General features: G+C 38.7%; 1 protein-coding gene across 1 annotated transcript in view; it reads right to left on the bottom strand.

Moving 5' to 3' along the window:
* Positions 1-8,114: 8,114 nt before the first annotated feature.
* Positions 8,115-12,111, bottom strand: part of LOC126195054 (probable ATP-dependent RNA helicase DDX27) — a 91,703-nt gene continuing 87,706 nt past the window's right edge. Inside the window, exons 14-15 of the mRNA XM_049933501.1 lie at positions 8,594-8,675; positions 8,115-8,454 (exon numbers count right to left, since the gene is read on the bottom strand). Coding sequence (XP_049789458.1) covers positions 8,289-8,454; positions 8,594-8,675 — 248 coding nt within the window. The 3' untranslated portion in view covers positions 8,115-8,288. The remainder of the gene's footprint in view (positions 8,455-8,593; positions 8,676-12,111) is intronic.

The following is a 12,111-nucleotide window of genomic DNA, read 5'->3' as shown; positions in this document are numbered from 1 at the left end:
TCCTTCATAAATTTTCATGGTGATCCCAACAAAACTTGAATATTAATCATATCTACAATAGTTTAGGATTTACTGTTAAAGTGAAGTTAACAAGTTTTATAACAAAGACCTGAATGCTAAAATCTGAACGCTTTGATCGATCTTCACAATCGACATTTAATATAGAAGCGCATCATTAAAATGACAAATGTTGTAAATAGCAACTCTGTAACATTATTTGTTTAAGAGATATAGTAAATTTAAATTATCAGTATTTTCAGTTACGCGGTCCTCCCCACAAGACATATTAAACGATGACAGCATGACACCTTATTGACTCATTAGATAATAGAATATTTGTTGTAAAGTTTAGTGCATAATAGTTACTTTTGTTCTTTATTTATTTATCAGAAAGCACATTGGTGCAAGGCTACTGGCCCTGACATTCAAAGTTAAGAAGAAAATTGTATTGTTCAAATAACATTCGATTCGCCGGGAAAAGTTAAGGTCTCAAAATTGTATTGGTTTTATATAAAAGAATTTAATGTATATTATGTAATGGATATTATTGTTAATTTATTTAGAACGTGAAAGTGGTCAAGCTTTATTTAAATATGTTAAAATGTAAAATAATATAGTATAAGCTGTAGCCAATCCGATGGATGGCTTCAGGAAAGGGAACTGCACTAGTCAGTTGACCGAGAACTGTTTGGCACGCGAGAAACGCTGCCAGGCAAGGGCAGGTGGACAGTGCTGGTGGAGATGAGAAAGAGGATGGTCGGTCTTTAGTTAGCTAGGGAGTGAAACAACTTAGAAAATTTCACGCTGTGTGGTACTGCGGCACTCAGTCAGTGAGCGGTGAGCAGCCGCGCGCATGGTGTGAACTCTGACTTTTCGCGTAGTTAACGAGGTGGAGTATTGGTCTCGTAATTCGCAATGAGATTGTGAATGATTGAACTGTTTCAAATGGGTATGCGCTCGAGTGTAATAGTAATTCTAAATACGACTACTTTACATTATTCTAACCGAATCACAACTGCATGGCCTACATCATTTATGGGTCGTTAATTTAGCTCCCGATATTATTATTACTAATGTTATGTGTTATATTAATGTTGTTATGTTTCATACAGTTTCACAAACATGCCATCAGTCAGACAATTTAACCAACAATTCACAAGTGTCTAATTTAGGATGTGTAATGCGACATGTGCAGTTCAAATGGACGCCTTTCAGCCAAGACATTTCGATAAGGAGGAACCGCATGTGAGCCCGAACATCTTTGGGATTGTAGCTTGCAGCATACAAATAAGTTTGTGGCGTGGCCATGGGCACCCTCCTATGCCAACTTTTGTATGGACCATCTAGACGAAATATTTCTAGCCTCCCTAAATCTCAGACCTTGCCTGGTTCAGGTTCATTGATATCTTTTATTTTATGATTTGGACAAGACAACGTATCCTCATTTCTCCAAAATCTCAACACCTTCTCTCCCATTGCTTCATTTAGTTCTACTCAAACCAACACATCACCTTCCTGGATGTTGACTACACCTCCCTCCACGTCTGCCCATATTAAACCCACTCTATTAGGAGCGCCCAACCAGTGTGATGAGGGAGCACAGAGCGAGCGAGTGAGTGAGTGAGTGAGTGTGTGTGTGTACATGTTCTGGCTCGGGTTTCTCTCTCTTTCAATTGAATCTGTTGACAGTTTAACACTTCTACTGTTCAGTGAGTAGTCTCCTTTGCTGCTTAATTATTTAGGACCTTAATGAAAGTTTCTTATGATTATTGCAAATGTGGATTCTGTGTGTGAAATGAGAAAAATCCAACCCTTGTGCAGATTTATTAGTCACTGTGCCAGCATACACCACATTTAAATAGTGTGATGTATGCTGGCACAGAGAGTTTTGTACCTACTCCTGGCCCCTTTGACTCTCATTTATAGAGGTACAATTGTACTCAGCCTGGAGCTACCTGAAATTGATGTATTTTTTCAGTGGTATCTGTTATGATTGAATTGTCAGCAACTGTCACAATAACCCATTTTGATGTATTCTGAATACTGTTCTGAAAGAATTTATTATAGTATGATGACACTTTTAGGTTCCCGGAATTAATTTTTTCCACATGTTGATGAGAGTTTTTATTGTTCCTGTCATATTTCCTATGTTCACAATGTTAATTCACACCCAATTTTGTGATAATATATTTATGATTTTCTCCCTATTTACACTTCATGAGACAATGTTCATGGAAAAAACACCTGATGTAACTGACATAATATGATGTTCACATGGTGTTGGCCTTCAAGTAGTGTTTACAAACATTATGTGGTTAAGTTTCTTGACACCATTGAGCTTTACTCAGCAATCTGAGTTGGTAAAAGTTGGAGCAATTCAGCTTTATTTCCTGCAACTGTCAAGATTTGCTCAGCTGGTGGTGATGGGAGTAATTAAGGCTTTAAGAGAGGTAAAGATTCATAAAGCAATTGGAATTGATGGATTACCAGCGAAGTTGTTTAAGAGCCTTGGAGTAGTGGTGTGAAAGAGCTAACTTATCTATAAAACAATATATGTATATGAAAAAGTTGTATGGTGGGATCACTTTCTCTCAACAGTAATGACAGCAACAGAGAAGAAAAGTAATGCCAAGAAATGTGAGGATTTGAGAAGCACAAGTTCAATTTCTCATGCAAGAAAAGTTCTACTAATTGTCATTAACAGAAGACTTCACAGATGACTGGAAAAAGGTAATGCAGAGGAACAGTATAGATTTAGAAGAAGGAAAGGTACTAGACATGGAAATAGACTGTTGAGAGTTATATAGAAGATCTACAGGGAAAGAGAAACTAAAGTTTATACTCTTTTGATTGAGCTGTAGAGAACCTCTGACAGAGTACAGTGGAGTCTCTCACCAATAATGTTTGATGTATATATATATATATATATATATATATATATATATATATATATATATAGAGTATATTATTTACAGATGTCTGAAATGAAAAAGAGGAAAGAGGAATGCGGGTAGGAGGTAAGAGGTTAGAATAATATGACGAAAATACGGTGTTACTGGCATAGAGTGAAAGAACTATCATTGGAATGTTAAAAGAAAATAAAAACTTTGTGGAATTTGGAATGAAAATTAATAAGTAAAAGACAAATGTATAAGTGCAAGAAAAGTAAGAACAACTGTAAAGTTAGGATGTGAAGATATAGAACAAGTTAATATTTTCAAATATCTGAGAAGCATAATAATGGAAGACATGAGATGCAATAATGAGGTGAAAATGCATACAACAATTTCCAAGGAGGCTTCTATGAGGTTTCAAAGATGGCGATCTGACGAAGAGACTAGCAAAGTGCTTTATATGGAGTGTGACATTATATGGAGCTGAGACATGGGCACTGAGGAAAGAGGAAGAAAGAAGAACAGAAGCATTTGAGATGTGGATTTGGAGGAGGATGGAATGGATAAAATGGGTAGACAAAGTGAATAATGAGGAAGTGTTGCTAAGAGTGGGGAAAGACAGAGAAATTTTAAAAGTAATCAGAAAGATGAAACAAAACTGACTTGGAAAATGGGTGAGAAGAATGGATGCTATGGAAGGAACAGTGAATGGAAGAGGATGAAGAAGAAGAAGATATCAGGTGGTGGCTAGTATAATGATAGAAAACAATTATGAGAAAACGAAGGAGACAGTAAATGACAGGATTGCATGGAAAACTAAATGTGAAGACCTCCCTTAAAACAGAAAATTGATGATTAAGGATGTGTGTGGCCACTTGTAGAGCTACTTGGTGCTTGTGCTTCCTTTGTATTGCTAAGATGTTTCTTGTCTAAATAATGAAACACTGCTTCTTCTCCTTTCTTTGGCTCTGCAGCTCATGATGAGCCTTGGTCTCGTCTACAATTTCCTTCCATTTCTCTCAGTCCTTTGCCAATACTCTCCAGTTTCTATACCCATCTTCCTAAGATCTTCAATTACTCCATCTTCCCATCTGGCTCTTGGTCAACCACGTCCTCTCTGCCCTCCTGGCTTTCCTTGTAATATTCTTTTTGGTACTTCTGTATCATTCATGAGAGGCCCCATGTCCCGCCCACCTCAATCTGGAGGATTTCACTATCCTTCTGATGGGTTGGTCTTTGTATATGATATACAGCTCATGGTTGTATCTCCTCCTCCATCTTCCTCTTTTGCAGATTGGGCCAATAATTCATCTAAGTACCTTTCTTTCAAATGCATACAGTATTTCAATATATTTAGTTGTTAATATCCAGGTTTCAGAGGCATATATAAGCACTGGTCATATAAGTGATTTATAGATAGTTAATTTAGTGGTACGAGTCAGCAGCCTTGAGGTTAGAAGTCTTGTCAGGGCAAAATGTGCTCTATTGGCTAGTATTAATCTCTGCTTAATTTCATAGGAGGTATCATTTAGATGGGTACTTGCAATGTTCAACTCTCTCAAACGTATAATTGCCCATTGTTCTTGCATTTGGCATATTTTTTCTACGTGCTTTTCCAGCTGCCATATATTTTGTGTTTTGTTCGTTAATAATTAACCCCATGTTCCTGCTAGCGTGTTTGAGAGCTGTAAATGTCTCTTCCTTTGCTTTTTGGGGTCTTGCTATTATATCTATGTCATCCGATTAGGCCAGTATCTGCACTGATTCGTAGAAGATCGTTCCCCTATTCAGAAGGTTTGAATTTCTTATCATCTTCTCCAGGGCAGCATTAAAGACAAGACATGCCAATGCATCCCCTTGTCGCACTCCGTTTTTAATACTCAATGTATTGGACATCATTCCTCCTATTCTTACACTACCTTGTGTTTCGCTCTTTGTCATTCTCACCAGCCTTACCAACTTTCTCCAGATTCCCAGTTCATCTAGAGCTTGATATAACTTCTTTCTATTTATGCTATCATAAGCTGCTTTGAAATCTATAACGAGGTGATGTGTGCCAACCTCGTATTCGTTTGTTTTTTCCAGGATTTGTCTTAAGGTGAATATTTGATCTATAGTTGACTTCTTGGGAAGGAATCCGCATTGGTACGGCCCCGTCTCTTTCTGTACTATTGGGAGTATTCTGTCGAATAGCATATTAGAGAATATTTTATATCCCAAATTAAGTAGTGTGATCCCTCTGTAATTGCCACACATCTTAGCTCCTTTCTAATATATGGGAAATATGATACCCTCTTTCCATTGTCGGGGCATTTTCTCCTCTTCCCATATTCAGAAGGCTTCGTTCCAGCTCTCTGCCTCCTTGCTTAAACAGTTCTGCTGGAATACCATCTGTCCCTGTCGCCTTGTTGTTTTTCAATTTCTTCACGGCAGTTTTCACTTCTCCTATATTTGGTGGGGTAGTGTTGTTGTCTGAGTTGTCTTCCCCATTCGTTTCCGTTGGATTCTCTGCTATAGTTATTCTAGGGTTGAGGAGACTATCAAAATACCTGCTCCATCTTTCACATATTCCCTTCTCTTCACTTATTCTACTCCCTGTCTCATCTGTTATTAAGCTTGTTTTACTACCAAAAGGCTTCCGTGCCGCAGTAAGCTCTCTATAGAATTTTCTTATTTCATTTTTGCTTCTCATGAGCTCCATTTCTTTCATGCTTGCTTTCATCCATTCTCTCTTTTTTCTTTGGTGAGTCCTCTTTTCAATCCTCCGTTTTTCTTTGTATTCTTCTACTATCCTCCTCATACAGTGCGATCGCAGTGTCCTTCTATATGCTTTGTTCTTTTCTTCAGTTACTATTTTGCATTCAGTATCAAACCATGATAGTCTTACTTGTCTTGTCCCAATTCCGAGTATTTCTCTTGGCGATGTCTCCACCGTCTTTTCTGTCACTTCCCACTGATCTTCGATATTGTTATATTCTCCAACATTTTCCAGAATTCGAGTTATCTTCTCCTGATACTGTTCTCTAACTTCCACTGATTCTAAAGTTGTTATATGATATTTCTGTGCCCTGGGTCAGACTCCTTTCGCTGCATTAAGATATCCTCGCCCTCACCCGTGACCATACCAGAAAATGATCTGTATCTATGTTTGGGCCTCTAAGACTCCTCACATCCCATAGGTCTGATTTGTGTCTCAAATCTATCAATGCGTGGTCGATCTGGTTTACTGTATTTCCATCTGGTGAGTTCCATGTTCTCTTATGTATTTCTTTATGTGGGTACAGTGCTGATCCTATTACCATATTTCTAGATTCTGCAAACAGTATAAGCCTTGTTCCGTTCTCATTAAGTGTTGCATGTTTGCTGCGGAGGCCAATTATCAGTCTATAAATCTGTTCTTTCCCCACCTGAGTGTTTTGGTCTCCGGCTATTATTTTAATATCATGCCCTGGGCACTCATCATATACTCTTTCCAAAGATTCACAGAATACTGCTCTCTCTTCTTTTTCGAATTCTTCTGTTGGTGCATGGGCATTAATCATGGAATAGTTGAAGAATTTCCCCTTTATCCTGAGTGTTGATAATCTTTGACTAATGGGTGTTAATCCTATTACGAAATGCTTTAATTGATGGTGTACAACAAATCCTGTCGCCATCTCATGATTTCTTTCACTGCAGCTATAGAATATATCCAACTCTTTCTTTTCTAAAACTCCACTCCCTGTCCATCTAATTTCTTGTAGTGCTATTATACTTTGCTTCATATTCATTATTTGATCCAGCATTACTGTCAGTGCTCCTGGCCGGTATAGGGATCTCACATTCCAAGTACCAATATATAGATCTGATCTACGCCTTACATTTTTCTTCTTCCTTATTTTCCCTCCTTCCTTTACTCGTATTCCATCCTCTTTGTTCTTTTCCATGCCAGGTCCGTCTTCCTTCATCCATCCGACTTTACTTTGTAGAAGTTTCGTAACAACTGTTTTTTACAGAGCGGGCTGTCAACTCTGCGTCCAACCCCTACTGGGGGATAGGTGACTTTTAATCAGGGTTTTCTTCCCTTAGTCTTTGGAGACCCAACTCCCAACTGCAAGGCAGCAGTTGTTGTTTTGCTAGTTTTGATCCGCCTCAGCTATTTTATTTCCCTGGTGTCCACCATACCTGGTGAACATTCCCCAATCGCCACCTGGAGAGGCACCCAAAGGGAGACTAGCAACTCCACACGGGAATGAAACGCTACACCAATTGCAAATTTTTTCATGCTTATCAAGATGTGTTTCAAGAATTTATCCTTGTTGTCAACTGTAAATATTTATAGAAGTATTTTTGTGATGTTTCACAAACCAACAATGTAAGTTATGGTTTATGTGTGTGTGGTTTTCTGCGTAATGGAGGAGGTGCAGTGCATTATAACCTCAAAAGACGTCTACAGTTGCAAGAGACACAGAACAACATATATGCAAACATCACACAAAATACTTACGTAAATTTGAGAATAAATTTTCAAAACACAGTATGTTAAGCATTTAAAGATATGTTACTGGTCCAAAATTTCATTATTCAAATTTCCACAAACATCTATTATGATGAATGAAATTAAGTTGAACATGTCTACTTCCCAGTTACCACTACCACTTACGTTAGCAGATGAACATGGTACAAAATTCAGATAACTTTTATTTGATAATACATAACCACATGATGAGTGTTTGGATGCTTATCATGTACATATATCATGTATAAACAACGAAAATTCGGGAGGAAGGGGACACTATACATAAGTTTTTATCACTTAAAACATTATTTCCCACATTTTACACCATTTTCATAAAGTCCCTTGAAATGCATAAAAGCAAGATTTCACTGTATTCTGCGAATTTTTTTTTCCTTGAAAAATGGCTATTTCCATACATTCTTTAAAGATTATGACTGGAACATTCTATATTACCTTCCACAGATGGTAGGTAATTGCATTCTGCCAAGGAAAGTGTAGCACCTGCAAGTTGGAAAACTACAGATGTTACATCCCAGGTGGGGAGAGGGGAAGAAATATGCACTTTCTTTCAAAATACTAATCCTGAACACCAAACAACATAGTTTAAAGTTCTTAGTACTGGTAATCTTATTTCCTCCAAAGTAAAATAAATAATCATTGGTCAGAAAACAGAAGAAGTGCAATATATTACTGCATATCTTATAATAAAAAAACAAACTATCGAAAGAGAAAAAAGTATATGTATTGTGTACAGGTCTTTGTAATAAGTGTAACATTCTTTTTCTTTTGCAGTTGATACAACTGAGAAGTTTTGTCAAAACATAACAACTGAGAAGTTTTGTCACAACATATCTTAACAATGTTCATGTCCACTTTCTAGAATAGCTGAACACATGTCATCTGTTCATATTTTTCTTCTTTTTATTTTTTCCAAACATTCCTGTTTTGCTATTCTTTGCTCCCAGTCCTGGTTTTGTGCCACTTTTCTTTTGTTTCATCTGACCAAATACTTTGCCAGGTTTCTTTTTATTCAGTTTGTCCATTTTCTTCTGGAAGTTAGCTCTAGAAAAAATAGCAATAGTGGTATGCTCAAATTTAATTTAAGTGTCACTATACATAATTATCAATGTGTAATTACAGTAAGAAGATTGGTATAACAGCCAGAATTGGTAAAAAATATGTGACAAACAAGGATACTTACTCGTAACGTAATCGTTTGGCTCCTTTCCTGCTGACATCTGTCAGGTCTTCAGCAAATGATGATTTTTTACGTTTTGAGGAACCTAAATATAACAAAATTCAGCTGTTGACAAAGTGCTTATGGACACAGAATATTTATTCCAATATGATTATTGTAATTGTATTTTCAATAAATTCAGAAATTAACAAATTACATAAAATATACAATTCATTTTTTAATCAAAGTGTATAAGATGCATTTCTTTAGCGCTCTCTCATAAAAAATTCTCTGCTATCAATATAATATACCTCCCTTCGTTATTTCTTATAATCTAAATGTTTTTCCTTCCCTGTGAAATTCTGTCGGTGGCTAAATTTGTTGACATCACTTTAGTAGTTCCATTCCTAAACATCTACTGGAGCCAACTGACGGCAACATGGCCAACTTAGAGTTTGTGAGGAAAGGTGATCTTCAAAGGCTGTGGATCAGTTTCAGGTCATGTTAAACAACTTGTGCAAAATAAAGTCTCAGTGAAACAAATTGCTGTGTATAACTTGCTTTCCATGTAGTAATATCACAAAAGTGACAAACAAGGGATGAATTTGTCTCTCTTAAAACTAATTAATATTGCAAAGAAAAATAATAGAAAGACCAGAAAGGAATAACAGCAATATGGAAATGATAGATTGCTACTCACCACATAGAAGAAGTGTACATATGCAAGCACAATGAAAAAGACTCCTAAAATATCTAAGCTTTTGGACAAAGTCTTTCTTCTAAAATATAACACACACACACACACACACACACACACACACACACTAGCACAATTCACACACAAGTGGCCATTGCCTCCAGTCGATGGAACATGATTGTGTCTGATGTAAGCAGAAATCTACTGGGGTGGGGATGGTGGTGAGAAAGTGGCATGAGGCAGGACAGCAGGACAGGGGTTGGGGAAGATGATGTGCTGCCTCTGGGAACTTGCTTGGACATGGTGGGGACAGGACAGAGCTGCTAGGTGCCATGCTTGGTGGCTGTCTGGCAGAGAAAGGGGTGGGGGGAGTAGAGAAGGGGGGAAATAAGTACACTGGTTGGAAAGAAGGAATGTGTTGTGCTCAAGTGGGAACAGGGAAGGGGATAGGTAGGTGGACGGCAGGGACTTACGAAGGTTGTGTCTAGAGCAGTTATGGAAACAAAGGGCATGTTGTAGGCAGAGTTCTCTCCAGCACAATTCAGAAAAGCTGGTGTTGGTAGGAAGAATCCGGATGTCAGGCTATGAAGCAGTCATTAAAACGAAGCACATTGTATTGGGCAGTATGTTCAGCAATTGGGTGGCCCAGCTGTCTCTTGGCCACAGTTTGGCAGTGACTATTCATGCAGACATACACCTTGTTAGTCGTCATGCCCAAAAAGAAAGTGGCACAGTGGTTGCAGTTTAGTTTTTAGGTTACATAGCTTCTTTCACTGGTAGTTCTAACTTTGATGTGGTACGAGATGCCCGACAGGATTGGAGTAGGTAGTGGTAGGAAATGTATGAGACAGATCTTGCATCATGGTCAACTGCAGTGATATGAGCCATGAGGCAAGAGGTTGGGAGCAGATGTGGAGTAGGTATGGACAGGGATATTATGTAGATTGGGTTGGCAGCAGAATATCACTGTGGGAGAGGGGGGGGGGGGGGGGGAATACTCCTCAGGGCATGACGAGGTAGTCGAAACCCTAGCGGAGAATATGATTCAGTTGCTCCAGACCTGGGTGTTACTGATTCAAGAGGGAAGTGCTCCTTTGTGGCCAGATAATGGATATGTGGGAGGTGAGATGAGATATGGGAGATCTGTTCTGGGACAAAGCTGGGAGGGCAATTTCAGTCTATGAAGGCCTCAGTGAGGCCCTTGGCAAATTTGGGGAGGGACTGTTCGTCACTGTGTATGTGACAACCAGGGTTGCTAGGCTGTATGGAAGGGACTTATTGGTATGAAACAAGAGGCAGCTGTTGAAGCAGGGGTATTTTTGTTGGTGGTTGGTGGGTTCGGTGTGGATAGAAGTACCGATTTACCCAATATCAAGGAAGGCGGTGGATTACTGTGTTGAGAAGGGCCAGGTGAAGTGAATGGGTGGAAGGTGTTGAGGTTCTGTAGGAACATGGATAGGGTGTTCTCACCCTAAGTCCAGATCACAAAGACGTCATCAATGAAGCGATATCAGGTAAAAGGTTTGGGATTCTGGGTAGTTAGGAGGGATTCCTCTACATGGCCCATAAATAGCTTGGTATAGGATGGTGCCTTGTGGGTGCCCATTGTGTCATGGAATCTTTTCTAACTTCCCAGAATCCCAAACAATAAGCCACTGCCTTCCTTGATGCTGGCTACATCAGTACTTCCATCTACACCAACAACAATACGATGCTGAAGAAATGAATTAAAATATGTGCCATGGCTGGGACTTGAAACTGGGCCTCCTTGCTTACAAGGCAGTTATGCTAACCATTACATCAAGACAGCACTATGGTTAACATAGCTGCATGCACTACCCTAGTCCAGTGCCCTCCCTAACACAAACTTCAATTCACATCTTCAGCTTCTTTTCCCCTTCTTAGATAATCACTATTGCCGAGGCTCTCCGGTATTGGAATAGCGCCCCAGTGTCAGGTGTAATGGGAAAATTCTGCCTGTATCTCAGGCATAGCTGATCTATAGATGTGATGTAATTATATCTTCCTTGAGACATTATTGTAGATAAAGATGAGCCTCAAATGCCTCAAGGAAAATTTAATTAAATCAGATCTATAGACCAACTACATCCCAGGTACAGGCAGGATTTCCCCATTACGTCCAACACTGGGATGCTATTCCAATACCAGCCTCGGCAATAATAGTGATCTAAGAAGGGGAAAAGAAGCTGAAGATGTGAACTGAAGTTAGGGAGGGCATTGGACTAGGACAGTCCGTGCAGCTATGTTTACCTATAGCGCTGTGGTGGTGCAATGCCAGCATACCTGCCTAGTAAGCAAGGAGTTCTGGCCATGGCACAGATTTTAATTCATTTCTTCAGGTTCCATCATTATTGTAGATAAAATCCAAACTAATAATAATCAAAATCAATGTCTGTAAGATCAGAAGGATAAAAGTGGCAGTGAGTCCAACTGGGAAGAAGTTGTTCCTATTGATAACCTACAGATAGCTGTAAAACTTCAGTGGTCTGAGCATACAATGAGAGAAAAAGGAAAATTAAAGAAAAAATTACTAGAACTTTGAAAGCAGCATTGGGAGGAGAAGTCCCCAGTTAGATAAAAGTTCAGAAAAAGAGAATGTGGAATCTCAGTCTATCCATATACTTACTGACCATGAAACTCCGCAAGATAGAAGAAGGAAATCACAAAACAAATCCTACTTTTAAATGTCACTGGAATGCGACTATAACATAGAGAAATACTTGGGGCTGGAATTAATAAACACTCAAAGGCCCTTCATAGCATAAAGGTCACTGGACCTGATATGGTACCTACCAATATTAAATACAGCAATGAACTTTCCCTT

The sequence above is a fragment of the Schistocerca nitens genome, chromosome 7, assembly GCF_023898315.1.
Source record: "Schistocerca nitens isolate TAMUIC-IGC-003100 chromosome 7, iqSchNite1.1, whole genome shotgun sequence".
Taxonomy (NCBI): domain Eukaryota; kingdom Metazoa; phylum Arthropoda; class Insecta; order Orthoptera; family Acrididae; genus Schistocerca; species Schistocerca nitens.
This window is presented reverse-complemented; position numbering and strand designations above follow the sequence as displayed.